The sequence below is a fragment of the Castor canadensis genome, chromosome 11, assembly GCF_047511655.1.
Source record: "Castor canadensis chromosome 11, mCasCan1.hap1v2, whole genome shotgun sequence".
In the NCBI taxonomy this organism is placed as follows: Eukaryota; Metazoa; Chordata; class Mammalia; order Rodentia; family Castoridae; genus Castor; species Castor canadensis.
Genome location: NC_133396.1, coordinates 24,916,969 through 24,933,666, shown reverse-complemented (window position 1 = coordinate 24,933,666; position 16,698 = coordinate 24,916,969). Strand labels below are relative to the sequence as shown.

At 48.1% G+C, this 16,698-nt stretch overlaps 1 protein-coding gene across 1 annotated transcript; it reads left to right on the top strand.

Moving 5' to 3' along the window:
* Positions 1-9,567: 9,567 nt before the first annotated feature.
* Positions 9,568-16,260, top strand: Prr15l (proline rich 15 like). The gene is made up of 2 exons (XM_074045930.1): positions 9,568-9,802; positions 14,845-16,260. The coding sequence occupies exon 2, from the start codon at positions 14,873-14,875 to the stop codon at positions 15,173-15,175; it is 303 nt and encodes a 100-aa protein (XP_073902031.1). The 5' UTR covers positions 9,568-9,802; positions 14,845-14,872; the 3' UTR covers positions 15,176-16,260.
* Positions 16,261-16,698: the final 438 nt, after the last annotated feature.

Here is a 16,698-nt window from a genome sequence, read left to right as displayed (position 1 = left end):
TTAAAGGAGAGCTGCCGAAAGCGGGGTGATGTGCAGAAAAGGTGTTCCGGAACAGAGGAGACTGCTCAAAGTTTTACAAGCCACAAACTGCAAGAGGGGTGCAGAGAACAACAGGCAGCCAGGACCGGCCACATAATTTGTGGGTTCTAATGCAAAGTGAAAATGCAGGGTTGCTTGTTTTAAAAATATATATATGAAAATTTCACGAGGACACTATATAGGTCTTCCAACTATGGTTGGTTTCAGGCCAGCTTCTGTGAAGTAAAAGGTTTGCGGCAGGGAATAGCCAGAGAAGAGGCTGTAAAGGCGGGTCATTATCAAAGGAAGCCTCGTTACAGAACTTGGACTTCAACCCTGCAGACAGAGAGGAACCACTCACTGTTTTAAGGGTTTGGAGCCACGCACAGATTGGCTGCAAGGAGGATGGATTGGATCAAAGGAAGATAAGACTGGAGACAGAAAGACTGGAAGGAGGCTGTTATCCAGTGATTAGGGCATGACCTGGGACAGAAAGTGGGGGGAGGCGGGGAAGGGCAGGATTTGAAAGATGTTTAGAAGAAAACTGGACAGGACTTGGCAAGAGATTGGCTGAGTGGGTGATCCCCTACAAGATGACACCTAAGTGTTGGGTGGGAGTGCCACCACCTGAGGCAAGAATGCAGGATGCTGAGCAGGTGCTGGGAGGGGACCTCAGCTCTGGACTTGCCAAATTGGCAATGCTAGGGAGATCCTCAACAGAAGACACTGGGTCAATAACTTTGGAGTTCGGGGAGTCATGGAGGCTGGACACTTTGGAGCATCACAAGATGGCTCCTCTGTGGTTTAGATGGCTAAAGCCAAGGGAGGGCTTGAGGTCAGCCAAGAAGTGAGTAGAGTAAGAAGAGAGAGACAAGAACAATTCCCAGGGACCTCACAGAGTGGGGTATGCCATTTAAAAATACTGCCTCCTCTTTCCCCTGCCCATCACAACACAACATCTGGAGCTCAGTAGATTTCACATTGAACTGCTTGATGTGATACAGTTGTGGAAAGACCTAGATTCCTGCCCTGTGAGACAACTTCCACACCTCTCCAATAGCCAGTTTCCTCAACTTGTAGATAACACCTATCCTATCTCCGGGTATTTCTGTTTAGAGGCTTAAAAAAATAGGGCTAGTGGAGTGGCTCAAATGGTAGAGTGCCTACCTAGCAAGCATGAGACCCTGACTTCAAACCTCGGTACTGCCAAAAAACCAAGCCAGAACAAAAAAATCATACTAGATGTACATAACTCTTTGCAGTTTACATCATACTTTAGATATGTGTTGCCATACTTTGTAAAATATATATATATATATATATAAAACATTTATAATCATTATTATTATAGAATGAGTTGAAAAATATCCCTGGAAATAGTCCACAGGGCTGAACTAAGGGTCTCTTCAGGGCTCTGTCATGGGAATTTGACTCCTATCCCAGGGTCCTGACTCAGGTGGTAGGAATTATTCAGGCTCCCCCATGATTAAACAAACACTTACTGGGTGCCAACTATGTGCGGCGGACTCCCTGGGGCATCCCAAGAAGCCCAGCTCTGCCCCGTTCTCAGGTGTACCTCTCCTCCTTGAACCAACGAGCAGGGGCACAGCAGGACTGGATGACCCAGCCCTAAAGAGTTGGGGAAAGCAGAGACCACCAGCACTTCACCCTTCTCCCTCAGTGATTCATACGGAACACAAGGATGTTTGAGAATAGCTCTGCCCAGGTGGCCCCGGGGAGACAGCCCCAGAGAACATAGGCATCTGAGCCATTGGCAGCGTTCTACCCTCTTTCAAGGTCACAAGCAACTTAAGGCCTGTGAACAGACAAGTGGTCGGACATCCAAGGCATTGACTGTCTGGATAGTGTGGGGAGGAGGACTTTGGCTGTTAGGTTCCCAGAAAGGAAAGGATATAGAAGTCGTTTGACCATGAAAATCTCAAGTCTCTGCTGGGGGAGGGGCAGCACATGTAGGGATGTGAGGAAGGATCTAGCTAGGGCTAAGCCAGTTTTGCAACCGGGAAACATAGAGCCCCAGGTGCCCTGCATACAGGTTGCCTTGCCAGCCTTCGTTGTTGTTGTTAGCTTGCTTGTTAAGTGATAACCATGTACCATGTGTCAGTTAGATCTAAATGTTTTACAAGCCTTATCTAATTTGATCCTTCCAACAGCTTGATGTGGCTACTATCGTTAGCCAGCTTGCAAGGTAAGGAGCCAACGCTTAGGTAGTTAAGTAACTCATCCATCGCCACATGACTGCTATTGTGGGGCTGGGATTCAAACAGTTGTTTTCTGTGCTTCTCCTACCCTTGCCCCACTTAGCCACAACAGTGTTCCCCAACTCCTGTCTCTTCCTCCCTAGTCTTTGACCTGACCAGTTGTGCTAGACACTGACAGCCCTCGATCCTGCAGCCTCTGCCCCTTTCCAAAGTTCTTTCTTACCACATCCCATTCTGGGCAAGGGCCCATTATTTATTCTCCTGCAATATCCATTAAAAAAAAGCCTCGCCCTTGCCATCCAAGTCATCTACTTCTTTTATTTGTCCTCTGTATATTACTTTATGGTCTGTGTGTTTGCTCACAGTCATGATGACTATGGAGTGTGTGTGTATGTGTGATGTATGTGCTTGCTGGGCTAGAAATCCTGGAACTTAGTAGCCTTGTCTGGGCCTCTTGCTTTTTTTTTTTCAGTCTGTCTCTCAACTAGTCTGTGAGCCCCTTGTGGGCACGGGTTACAGATTTATTTGTCTTGGAAACCCAGCACCTGGCAGGATATATGCCACAGAGTGTCAGGTGCTTAATGGATGCTTATGCAGGAAGGAGTAAGAAAAGGGTGGCTGTATGCAGGAAGGCATTTAATGAGGGTGGTGGTCGTGAAGAGTGGAGATAGGATCTTGTAAGGTCCCCCAGCTCCCTTCCCCCTTTCTCCCTTTATAGCCCAGGACTCGGAGTCAGCCCTATAGAGCCTCTTGGAAGTCAGGAGGTGAGGAAACCCTGGAGAAGAAATTAGGGCTGGTCAGCTTCCCAAGTTAAGCATGAGCCAATGAAGCTGGGCAGGGCCAGTCACCTGGGTTGTGCTTGGGGCTGTTGATTGCAGCCTTTTATTTTTGCAGAAATAAGGATAAAACCCAGGGCCACCAGATTCCTAGGTAAGTGCTCTACCACTTTAGCGATGCCCCAGCCCTGGTCTTGAACTTGAGAGCCTCCTGTTCAATCTCCCAAGTAGCTGGATATTAGGCATGTGGCACCATGCCCAGTGCATTGCACCCTTCACCCTGTCCTGCCCAGCCAAGCCCTCTCCAACCCTTTACCTTTATGAGTCATCTGGGAAAAAATAGCTCAATGGGTGGCCTCCTTAGCTGGGTCCCATGTGTCTTCTCCTAAGGATACCTCTTTCTTTTTTTTCTTTTCTGAGATTTGAACTCAAGGCCCCGCACTTACTAGGCAAGTGCTCTACCACTTCAGCCATGCCTCCAGCCCTTTTCACTTTAGTTATTTTTCTAATAGGATCTTGAGTTTTTTGTTGGGGGAGGGGCCACCTCAGACTGTAATCCTACTACCTATGTATCTGTGATCACAGGTGTATGCCACAATGCCTGGCTTATTTGTAGAGATGAGGTCTTGCTAACTCTTTGCCCAGGCTGGCTTGGAACCATGATCCTCCTGATCTCCATCTCCTGAATAGTTGGGATTACAGGCTTGAGTCACCATGCTGGGTTCCCATTGTTTCTTTATTTCAGCATCCTCATCATGACAGAGGAAGGAATTCAACCTGCCAAGAGAAGGAAAACTAAGTCTGTTACCAAACCACCCTCTATCAACCTCCTTTCCCATGGAATTCCATATTTGCCAAGATCCTGGGGATTTTAATATGAAGACACAGTCCTAGCCCTTGAGGAAAGTGCAGTGTGCTATGGTGAAGGGCCTGTCACACTCCACAGCCCACAAAATCACCTCAGAGCCTAACATTGTGCTAGGTGCTTAAAAAACACTGTAAGAACCAAGTACAAGGTGGGCTCAGAGAGCTAAGGGAACAGAAAGGAGGAGTAGCCAACTGAACTCAGGGCTGAAGGTATGGGAGGACAGAAAACCATCAGACAGACTCTGGGTAGAAGCACACTGAGCTAGTCTTGCAAGATGGGCATGAGTTGGGGTGGAAGGGAGGAGAGAAGGGAGGAGGAGAAGTGATGGTTCCGTGTTCAGGGAGTCACAGAAAACGCACAGAGCCCCAGTGAGAAGGCATGGCTACTCCATGGCTTAAAACAATAGAAATAGATTTTCTTATGGTTCCAGAGGCCAGAAGTCTGAAATTGAGGTGTCAGCATGGCTGGTTCCTTCAAGACTCTGAGGGACAAGCTGTTTTGCACCTCTCCTGTCTATGGGCAGAAGCTGGCAGGCCTCAGTGTGCCTGGGCTTGTGGTTCTGTTACTTCAGTCTTTGACTCCATTGTTATGTGGCGTTCTTCCTGTGTGTCTCGCCTCCTAAAAAGGAGAATTTAGGACTACCCTAATCCAGTACAACACATTTTAACTAAATATATTATTTCCAAATAAGGTCATATTTGGGGCTTCTTTATGAACTTGAGCTTTGAGGACATTCTTCAATCCACTATACCAGGAAAATGCAAATATAAAAGACACAAAGACTACACTTCAGGGCCAGGTGTGACGGTACCTGCCTGTAATTCCAGCTACTTGGGAGGTGATGATAGGGAGGATCATTCCAGGCCAGCCTGGCTGAAGAGTTAGCAAGACCCTGTCATCCCAGCCACATGGGAGGAGTAAGTAATAGGATCATGGTCTGAGACCAGCCCCAAGCAAAGATATGAGACCCTATCTCAAAAATAACTAAAGAAAAAAGGGCTGGGGTAGTGGCTCAAGTGGTAGAGCACCTGTCTAGCAAGCACAAGGTCTTGAGTTCAAACTCCAGTATTGCCAAAGACTACAGTTCATTGCCATTATACTGGAATAAAATGGAAATATCTGTGTCACAGGTTGTGTTCTACAGAAGTGAGGGTTTTTAGGCTCATTTCCTGGGAGAGGAAACAGATGGAGGCAGAATTGGGTAGAGGGAGAAATCTAGCAGCACTTCAGGACTGATAAAGCTTGAAGGATTGGGTGGGGGGCTCTGGAGTGAGTATTGCCCCTCAGAGTGTCCTTCCTGGGGGCCAAAGTGGTGGACTTTTTTCTCTGGAAGTAGGCTATCCCAGAAGGGCTCTAGTCAGGTGCCTCCTGTGACACAGGCAGTCCCTGAAGGAGCCAGCAGCTGCTGGCCACACTCCCAGGCTGGGTGGCAAGTTCTTCCTCGAAGGAGGACCAGGAGGGATGCTTGTCTGTCACAGTCTGACAATGCAGAGAGTTGGTCTGCAGAATGAAGAGTGTGGTGACTGAAAATGGTCTCACAAAGGTATCCACATCATACCCCAGAGGCTTTGGAAAAAGGGTCTTTGGTTTTTTGTTTTGCTTTTGGTGGTAGTGGGATTTGAACTCAGGGCTTCACATTTACCACACAGGCACTGTACCACTTTCCAGGAGAAAAAGGGGTTGTTGCAATGTGATTACACTGAGAGTCTTGAAATGAGGAGCTGATCCTGGATTACATGGCTGGACCTTAAATGCCATCCCAAGTGTCCTCATGAGAGAGAGGCAGAGAGCCGAGCCAGATACACAGACGAGAAAACGGTGACATGAAGATGGAGGAGGCACAGAGGTAGATGATCATGGCCTTGACAAATCTTTGGTCTTGGTCCAGTGAAACTATTTTGAACTTCTGACCTCCAGAACCAGGAGGGAATTAATTTATGTTGTTTTATACCATCAAGTTTGGGATAATTTTGTTATGGCAGCCTCAGGAAACTAATACAAAGAGTAATAGGCAAATTGCCAGTGGGGGTGAAAATTGATGTACCCCCTTACAGGATCCACCCTGGGGGGTTCTGAGACGATCACAGGTCCCACCTACAGAACATTTTGAAGAGTGCCTGGAAACGGTCGCCATACACTCCTGACTGCCCCCCTCCACCCACACTCCTGTGAAAACAAGAAATCTTCCCACCTCAAGGGCAGCCCAGTGCTCACCTCACAGCCCACCTCAGGTCTGAAAGCAGCTGCTACCTGCCCCTGTTCTGCCTCCCAGCTGTGCCTGGGTAGCCCACCAGAGACTGACCTTTGGTCTTGCTCTGCTCATCATTTGAACCAACCTGGGCGCCTGCAGGATCTCAGTCTCCTGGCCTTCCAGAGAGGACATTACAGTTTCTGTTTGAGGAAAGAATTATCATGGAACCTACTTCTACTCCAGTGGGGCTCCATGGCTGTGTCCCCAACAGGCCCTGAGGGTCTCAGGGCTCCCTTTGGTAAATTTAGTTTGCTCTATTCAACAAAAACTCCTTCCTTCCTTCTTTCCTTCCTTCCTTCCCTCCCTCCCTCCTTCCTTCCTTCCTTCCTTCCTCAGTACTGGAGGTTGAACTCAGGACTTTGCACTTGCTAAGTGGGTGCTCTACCACTTGAGCCATGCCCCCAAGTCCTTTTTTATTTTTTGTGGTACTGGGGCTTGAACTCAGGGCCTACACCAGCCCTTTTTTGTAAGGGTTTTTTTCAAGATAGGTTCTTGTGGAACTGTTTGTCCAGGCTGCCTTCTAATTGCGATCCTCCTGATCTCTGCCTCCTGAGTAGCTAGGATTATAGGTGTAAGCGGCCGGCGCCCAGCTCCCAAGCCCTTTTTTTGTTGTTTATTTTTGAGATAAGTTCTCACTTTATACTCAAGCCAGCCTGGACCACCATCCTTCTGTTTGTGCTTCCCAACATAGTTGGGATGACAGGTGTATGTCACCATGTAGCAGGGAGGAGGGCCAGAAAAGAAACAGCCAAGTTTGTGTTCTGATAATGTACAGGGGGAAGGGATGGCAAAGCAGAGAGATAAAACTTAAAGAATTGAAGCATGAAGGTCACATAACACTGGGGAAATGAAATAGCCAATGAAGTCACGTGCAGACATATGTGGGTTGAGCTTTGCCTTTTGCTTCTGTAACCTGCTTACAAGGGTATATAAGGTGAGACCTCTTTGTTCTCAGGGCTCAGCCTATGGACAAGAGTCCACTGGGTCTGTGCTGCACAATAAAACATTGCTTCCTGCTAAACTGCCTCAGTGTCCTGTATCTCAGCTTGAGATTCCCACAACAACCACACCTAGCCATTGGTTGAGATGAACTTTTTGCCTGGGCTGGCTTGGAACTATGACCCTCCTGATCTCTGCCTTCTGAGGAGGTAGGGTTACAAGTGTAAGCCACTGCACCTAGCAACAAGAACACATTTTTGAAAACATGTACACTGTATGTTTGTATATGGTAGATCACACTTGAGCCTTGTTTTAGAAGGTATGCTTAAAGGTGCCAATTTTTATATAGCAATAAAGTGGCCTGTGTGTGGGCGGAATTATATTCATAGCTCACAGCCTTATCTCAAAGGCCGCTCCCTACCCTGCTCCTCCCAGAACAAATCTGTAAAGGCCAGAGGTTGGCGTCCCAGGCTGGTCCCTCCCAGAAGGAGAGGCTGGGCCTCTTGGTCTGCACCTGCTGGTGCTCAGGAAGGGCAAGACACAGGTGGGCCTGCCACTGCAGTTCTGTCTGGGACTCCATCCCTCCATCCAATGTGGGATGCAGAGAACAGGGTTTGCCCCACTGGGCTTCAGGCATCAGAAAAACCTAGGTTTCAGAGGCAGAAGGAAGGAGGGCCTCCAGGACAGGCCCCTTCCTGTTCAGATAGGAAATGGAGACCTGACCCTAGTTTTCTATGCCAGACCAAAATGCATCCCGTCACCCATCTGGACTCTTCCCAACACCTGAGGTGCAATGAATTTGGGCCTTTTTCTGGCGTCCTCTGAACCAGACAGTTGACTGGGTTTTCAAAGAGTGACAAATGTAGGAAGCTAAGACAACTGTGTGTATGTATTTTGCACTAGGGGACGTGGCAAAAATATCCTACAACTCGCATCATCCTCTGGGGAGATCACAACACAAGAGCAAACCAGCTATCCAGCTGGAACTACAAGAAGTCAAACAAATGGGTTTTCTCTCACATATGTCCAGAGAGAGTAGGAAAGAGCAAGTGACTACTTGAAGAGTTTCTTTGGGTAAAGACAATCCTGTTTCTCTTTCATGGTTTCCAGGTGGCCTTAAGGTTCTACTATGAATCAGCTCTGTAGCTGTGAAACATAGTACCAGGCTTAAAAAGCTGAAATTCTATAAGGCATGCAAATGCATGAATAGATCATGATATACCCTTATTTATTTATATATGTGTATATATGTGTGTGCATAATCAATCATGACATTTATCATGTTAAATGAAAATATTTGAGCAAGCTCTAAGGGGAACAAGAAAATTCTTAGTGGTGTGAGGTAGAATAATTAATTTAGGATTTGTTTGTTTTTAACTTATCAGTTATCTAATTAGGTTCTGGATACCCACTAGATACCCATCTGGGGGGACAGAGAATGCAAAAGCAAGAGGTCATCTCAGGGCAGCTGCCAAGCAACATCCTCCAAGGCCAGCTGCCTGGCTGAGGTGGACTGGTGGGAGGCAGAGGGGCCGCAGGTCAATGAGAAGGTGCCCTCTGTGCACACGCATTCTGCCTCTGCCCCACCTGTGTGCCCACACCTGCCTTCTGGCTTCCCCGTCACTTCCTCTTCCCTGAGAGCTTACCACAGATTTTGCCAACTTTACAATATACAGCAAGACCCTTCTATTAGACTGCTGGAAGTTTGGGAGAAGTTGAGCCAAGTGGTATTTGGGGGTGGGGAGACTGCTGCCATTGCCTTTCAGAGTCTGAGAAAAGAATAATCCTATGCAGAAATACCAAATCCCTTCTGCCCACACGTGGAATTTTGCATAGGATTTCAAGGGCTCTTGAAGCCCACCTCTAAGAGGGAGGAGGGAGGTGAGAATGTATGAGGTTGTTATGGTCTGGTGAGCCTAGCCTAAGGAGGTGATGGTGCCCCTTTTCCCAGGGAGATCTTGAGGAGGGGCCTTCAGGCTAGGTGGGAACTCCAGCCCCCATCCAGTGCAGTGGAGGAGCTTCAGGGCCTCGGGCCGGGCGGGTTGCAGACAGGCTGGGAACCGGTCTGCCAACCAGTTTAACCAGGGACTGGTTTCGACTCAGAGAGTTCAAAGAGAGCTGGGATGCCCAGCCCGCCAGCCTCTGGAGCAGTCACCTGAGCAGCAGCCCTTAACCCTTTCTGGTTGTGCCCTGGGCCACATCCAGGTGGTGGTCCATGCCTGAACCTCTTTGGAAGATGAAATGGGTGGGAGTGACATTGGCAATATTTGGGGGTGCCACCAGATACTGGAAAGAAGGGAAACTGAGGAGAGAGGTTTCTGTGTTCCCCCACCCCAGACTTCCCCTGGGATTCATTCCTCCAGTGTGGCGGTCCCAGGAGGACCCAGGCTTCTGGGTGGATGCAGGGGCGCTGGGATTGGATTTCTGGGGTGATGAATATTCATCAGCCTGAGCCGGCCTTTGCTTCTGTTTACTTAGCTGGGAGGGGCTGGGTTTCAGGTTCACCTTGACTCAGGGAGCTATAGAGAGCAGGTACCGGCTCCTGCACCTGTTGCTCTTGCACCTGACAAAGTGCAGCTGCTCTACCCACCTCTCCTGGCTGAGCCTTGGCCTGCGTGGCACCCTGGAGGCACCCTCTCCTCCCCCAGTTTCATCCTCCTGGGCAGCTCCTACACTCAACTCCATCTCTAGGAAAGGTCTTGCCTCCAGCCGGAAGCAGTCAGGATTACAGGTACAGGCAGAGGGCTGGTGGGAGGGGAAACCAAGGCACAGGCCCCAGTCAGGGCTCCTAGTTTTGCTCCCATGGTTGACTAGCCCAGCAGGGAGGAGGAACCCATCTCTGTCCAGACTCATATCACTGGCCTTTTGGAGTAAATCCAGGCCTCCAACAGAGCTTCTGCTAAGAAAGTTTTACTATTAACTCCTTACTAAGCTTAAACCCACTCCCCTTAATCCTCCAGCCTGAGCCATGTGTCTGGTTGTCTGGTAAAGTACCTCCCTGATCCTACCCAGGATACCCCAGTCTCATCCAAGGTGAACAAGGAACCTTAGGAGCCTGGCAGAGGGAGGGGGAGGGAGTTCTGGGTTTTGTCTTACAAATGTAGAAGCTGACTGCTCCCCCAACTGCACATTTGACCCAGCCCCAATCAATTGTTAACTCAGCCCAGCTCAGAAGGGGCCTGGCCCAGTGTGGACAAAGCCCTTCAGAGCAGCTCACAGAACACAGCTGAGACTATGGGCCCTGTCCGGGGCACCCACATGCATATCATGGTGCTGGCCACCCAAGGCAGGGGGTGGCAGACTGCTCCATGAAGCCCTTTGTGGGCCCTGAAGCTATGCAAGCAGCAGAGGTGGGGCTGATTTCCATCATCCCCCGGATTGCAGGGCCCCAGGGCAAGGGCCCAGCCCTCAGCCTGACCAAGTCAGGGCCCTGTACAAGCAGAGTGCAGGTCCCACTACACGTCACCAAATGCAGGATCCGTGTGAAACCCCAAGTACCTGTCTCCCCACCCCAAGTCTCTTCTGGGCTTCTGTGATTGGGCATGTAGCTGGAGATACCTTGCTCTCTGCAACTTTGGAGATCTGGGAAATTTAGATATCCCATCACCTTTTAAAAAAAACTCAAGATTTTCACACTGTCTTTAATGTTCACTAAATAACCTGTAGCTGGGTTATTCTGTAAAACAGAATAGTCTGCTCATTTATCTATTTTGCAAACTCAGATTTCCATATGTTAGACTCAAGGGGCAAACACCTGCTTACTGGTACTCAGATGTCCTCCAGGACAGAAGCATCAGGAAGTCCTGGCAAAGAGCATCCTAGAGAGTCCAGGATACAAGTCTAGGACACAGGGCACCAGTGTTTTCATGTCTTGGTGAAGTCCCCAAGACAGGGTACTAGGCTATTCCTGTTTCTATTATTTCCTGACAAATACTTTGTGACTTGTGGCTCCCTTTACTCCAAAGAGAGTTAGAATCTGTGGATACGAACTTAAAATATGGTACCCGCTAAATCAAGTCAGTTTTTACTGGCATATGCAGAAGCCACCTCTCACCTAGGGCTAGAAATCAGGTGGGAAAGAATTTTCAAGAGCTGGATCTTCTGTCCCTCTATTCCCCAATGCTCTGGCAGTTCCAAATGGGTAGTGGTGGGACCACGGCACCAATGAGGTAGTGACTGGGCACCATAGACCAAGCAAGCACCCCATCCTTCCTTACCTGCCCTTCCCGCAACTCCTTCCAGAAACCTATTTTGGAACACCAAGTTCTGTGCAAGGACGTGCTAAGCCCAGGCGGGGCACGCTGCCAAAACAAACCTCTCAGGCTGTCCCTCTGTGAGCTCACCTCTCTAGATACCTGGAAGTATTCCTCTGGCCCTCCATGCTCCTGGTGGGGGCTGCACAACACCAAACAAGTGGGAAGGAGTGCCCCGGCATGTGCTCTGGAAAAGGGTGTCTACATGAAGGGGCAGCACACACAGCAGCAAAGGGCAGCCCATGTAGGTACGCAATTCATTCTAAGCCTAGAGCAACGTTGTGCTTTAGTTTCTCCTGAATTTGATATGTTCCCCCCCAAAAAAATCCATACTCTTTCTGGAAAGTCTGGAAATCAGAGAAAGAGGGGGAAAACATCCTCTTTTCCTTCTACAAAAGAAACCCACTAATAATCATTTGGCATATTTCTGGTCTTTTTTTTTTTTGGTGGCACTAGGATTTGAACTCAGGGCTTCACACTTGCTAGGCAGGCGCTGTTACCCCTTGAGCCACTCTGCCAGCGCTTTTTTGTGATTTTTTTTTTTTTTTTGAGATAGGGTCTCTTAAAGTATTTGCTTAGAGCTGGTTTCGAATGGTGCTCCTCCTGATCTCTGCCTCCCGAGTAGCTAGGATTATAGGTGTGAGCCACAGGCACTCAGCTTTCTGGTCTTTTCACAAAACATAGTGAAGACCATCAGGATTTCTTAAAAATTTTATTTTTTGATGCTAGAGATTGAACACAGGGCCTCGTGCACTCTAAGCAAATGCCCTACTAATTGAGCTACATCCATAGTGCCAATCAGCTTTATAAAGAGGCCACAGAATTAATTGTATTGAAAGAAGCTCATTCAGAGTTTATGCAGATTATAAGAATACTTTAGGTTATAAGAGCTGAGAGACCAATAGCTGATTGGGAGAGGAAGCAGCTCACATTTTCAATGTAGGAAAAAAAAATCTAATCACTACAGATGTGTTGTAAAATTCCCCTAACAAGCTCTAGCCACATTTATTGTTCAGTGATTTCTTTTTTCCTTTATGGAAGTGAGAGTCAATATGTGATTTACAACTAATAAAATAGCTTGAAAAAATAAAAAAGCAGAAGCATGTATATAAAAAGTCAAGATTTTTAAATGATATTGGGTAAATATTAACTATAATAAGTGAAAAAAAAAGAGACATTAAAGCCAGCAATGTGTTATACTAGCTCAACATAGAACTCAGACAAAAATTGATACAAGTTAAGGAAAATGGTCTGTTCTCAGGAAGCCTGCCCAGACACAACCCCCTCTGTGACTTAGTGGGAAGTTTCTGGTCTTCCAACCAAGCGTGGGAATTTGTATTCCTGACATAAACGCAAAGTCTTTATGGAGTTTCAGAAGGTTCAATCCTTTGTGGCCAGGAGGTCATGGAGGAGCAGCTCACATCATGGTAGATAGGAAGCAAAAAGAGCCCAACCATCAGCTTTTAAAAGGAGCTGATAGCTGGGCACTTGTGGCTCACACCTGTAATTCTAGCTACTCAGGAGGCAGAGATCAGGAAGATTGCAGTTTGAAGTCAACCCAGGCAAATAGTTCGTGAGACCTTATCTCGAAAAACCCATCGCAAAAAAGGCTGTGGGGTGGCTCAAGGTGTCGGCCCTGAGTTCAAGCCCCATAATATATTCAGTTCAAGCTGATATATTTACTTGTGCTTGGACCACCTGGCCATCTACCTTCTTGGCGTCTGCTGGCTTCTTCACTCTCCTCCCAGATTTGTCACAGCTTATACCTAAGAGATCTGAGAACCAGACCACCAATCTCCCCACATCCAGGATGCTTTTACTTACCACTCTGATCTCTCAGTGATCTTCTCTTTTGGGGGTGGGGGATGGGGGACTTGGGTTTGAACTCAGGGCTTTACACATGCAAAGCAGGTATACCATTTGAGCCACACCTCCAGTCCATTTTGCTCTGATTATTTTGGAGGTAGGATCTCATGAGCTATTTGCCTGGACTGGCCTCAAACCATGATCCTCCTGATCTCAGCCTCCCAAGTAGCTAGGATTATGGTTGTAAGCCATTAGCACCCAGGCTTCTCAGTGATCTTAATTCCTGTAGTATGCTCACCCCTGCCTATTTTACGTGCTCCAGACATCAACTTCATCTCTTGGAACTTCCACTAGCTCATAAGCACCTTTGTGGAAATTAGTAAGCACTTTTGTGGGAAGGCAGCTCTACATCGGTGCACATAGATTGTGAGAGGAGAAGCCTGGACTACAGTCTTTTTTTTTTTTTGGCAGCACTGGGGTTTGAACTCAGGGTCTCACACTTGCAAGACAGGTTCTCTTACTGCTTGAGTCACTCTGCCAGCCCTTCTCTGTGATGGAATTTTTCAAGATAGGGTCTCAAGAACTATTTGCCTAGGGCTGGCTTTGAACCATGATCCTTCTGATCTCTGCCTCCTGAGTAGCTAGGATTATAGGCACGAGCCACTGGTACCTGGCTGGGCTTCATTCTTGTACCCCACTCATGGAAGGTACCATCTGTGATGACCACAATCCACATGTATCTCTGAGCTCCACCTGCTTGCCTTCCAGATTTTTAGCTCCTCCTCAAACTTCTGGCCTGTGGCAGCTTGAGGGGGAAAGGGAGCCATTACTTAATAATTACTACCATTATTTTAAGTTTTACTTTGCAAAACATGTCTACCTCTGTGTGCTAATTAGGGACTAATGGTAGAGCTAAACGTTAGGGTTAGATGTGATGGATGAGGAAACTGAAGCCCAGAGAAGTAGTTGCCAGAGGTCAGGAGGCTAGACAGGTCCCAGGACTTCCCATTCACAGTGTGCAGCTCCCAGCCCTCCCCTTAGAAAAAGCTCAGCAGCATTTCAGGCCTGCCTGTCACTGCTGGAAGCTCCAAATGGCTTGGAATATCACAAATTCTATGTAATTTTGTTTTGCTTTTGTTTTATGAGACAGAGACTCACTATGTAGTGCATGCTGGCCTCGAACTTGTGATCCTCCTACCTCAGCCTCTTGAGTGGTAGAATCACAGGATGTGCCACCATCCCTGGCTCTATTTAATTTTGTAATGAGTTCTAGGCAAAATGCACAGGGTGTTTCTGTTTGTGAAACTAGTCAATGGTCTGCCCGCCTGCAACAGTGGGAGAAGCTTAACTATGGTGTCAAAATCCCCGCTATAATGTGACCAGGCAAGCTGTTCCCCAGCCTACAGTCCTGATGACCTGGAAGGAACGACCCCAAAGTTCCCCACAGCTTTATAGGGCAATAGAGTGCCTTCTGCCTGGCTCAGTGACTTCCCTGTTGATGGTTACTTTGGTGGCCCTTTTTCCCAGACTCTTTTTTTCTGTCAGTCTCTAAAAGCTTTGCTCTTACCTGAATCCTAGGGTTATTCTGCACTACTTTCAATTCTTTCTTTAACTCTTAAAATAGCCAGTGATTTATGAACGAACCTTGACAGGGCTGGTCCAATGAGCCTGCCTGCTTTGCCCACTGACCTTTGTCTCCCCACATTCTCTGCAGGAAGCCTCACCTTGGCTCAGGAAGCACCATGACTGATGTTGGTTGGTGGAAGCTGACCTTCCTCCGGAAAAAGAAATCCACCCCCAAGGTACTCTACGAGATCCCTGACACCTACGCCCAGACAGAAGGAGGTGCAGAACCACCAAGGGCGAATGCTGAAGGCCCCGACAGCGACTTTAACACTCGCCTGGAGAAGATTGTGGACAAGAGCACAAAGGGCAAGCATGTCAAAGTCTCCAATTCAGGCCGCTTCAAGGAGAAGAAGAAAGTTCGAGCCATGCTGGCAGAGAACCCCAGCCTCTTTGATGATCGGGAGGACAAAGGACAATGAAGGGGCCAAGGAGGACGATAGCACATCCCTGCTCCCTGCCACTGAGTGGCAGGGTCTGAGACAGGAGCTTGCCACGCTGGCCTCTTTGGTCATAGCTGAAGCCTGAAGCTCTGGGGATAGTTGACGCCTGCTGGCAGGAAATGTCTGATTTTTAGTTTGTATTTATGTACCCCAGCTTTGTGTAAGGCCTGAGCAGTCCCAGGTTCCTCCCACGCCCCAACCACGTACAAATGCACTCCAGTTCAGGATGAAAATTGCCACCCAGGTAACACAACCCTCCTTGCTGCAGGAAGGTAGCACTGTGGGGATTGGATAGAGTGACTCCACCTTCTCCCTGGGCACAGGGTCAAGGGTGAGTCTGAACTGCTGCTCCTTCTCATTTTCTCTACTTATGACCCTTCCCTGGACCAATCCTAGGAGAGTACATTTTCTAGAAGCCATGTGATGGGGGTGGTTTCCTTGGTGCCAGAGGTGGAAACATTGAACTCACCTCTTAACACAAATGGTAAACTCCCCAGAACTTTGTCCCAGGTGTGGAGGGTGGAGGACCTGGGCTCACCCTGAGGGTGCTGCAGAAGTCCAGATCAGTGATCCTTGGGGTTCCTGACTTGGCCACCATTTGTGCATGCGCAGAGTCACACCCCCTCAAAGGAAAGCCACATTGGATCAAAAGTCCAAACTGAGGGAGTGGGTGGGGAAGCTCTGCTAGGAGCTACAAACAGCCAGTTTCCTCCTCTCCTTTCACTCTACTGTTTAAGATGGTTCAGCCCCAGAGGTGAATCCTGGAGCCTAGAATTTTGTTTAAGAAGTAATTGTAGCCAGGCGTCGCTATGGATTACACACCTGTAATCCTAGCTACTCAGGAGGCAGAGATCAGAAGAATTGCGGTTTGAAGCCAGCCCGGGGAAATAGTTCGTGAGACCCTATCTTGAAAAACCCTTCACAAAAATAGGGCTGGTGGAGTGGCTCAAGGTGAAGGCCCTGAGTTCAAGTCCAAGTACTGCACATACCCCAAAAAAAGTAACTGTAGGTTTCTCTTTGTAATAAACAATGCTGCAAAAGCAGAGGACATATTTATGCTCTTATCTTGCTTTTATGATGATGGCTGTTTTTCATGTCTTTACCTCCCCTCTTGTAAGTGAAGTGGGCCTTCAGGCTCACCCTGCTCTGTCAAATTTCAGGGAGGGTCCCCAGGTGGACCAATGAAGGAGCTGGGTCCCTAACTCCACCAGCAAGGTGGGCTTGGTAGGAAGGGGACAGAGGCAGGAACTGGTCTGTTCCTTCTGCGCAACAGAGGCCACCAGGGCTCTAAGACAGAAGGCTTTGGCAGCTTTGTGGGGAAAGGGAGCCATTATCAGCATTACTTAACAGTTACTACCATTATCTAAAGTTTTACTTTGTAAAGCATTATGTCTACTTCTGTGAGCAGTCGCTTTTGGCAACTGATCCAAAGTGTCAGTGGTTTGGGACAGGATTCAAGCTGGGTGATCTTGGGAACATTTTTTAAAAGACTACTTTGAGGT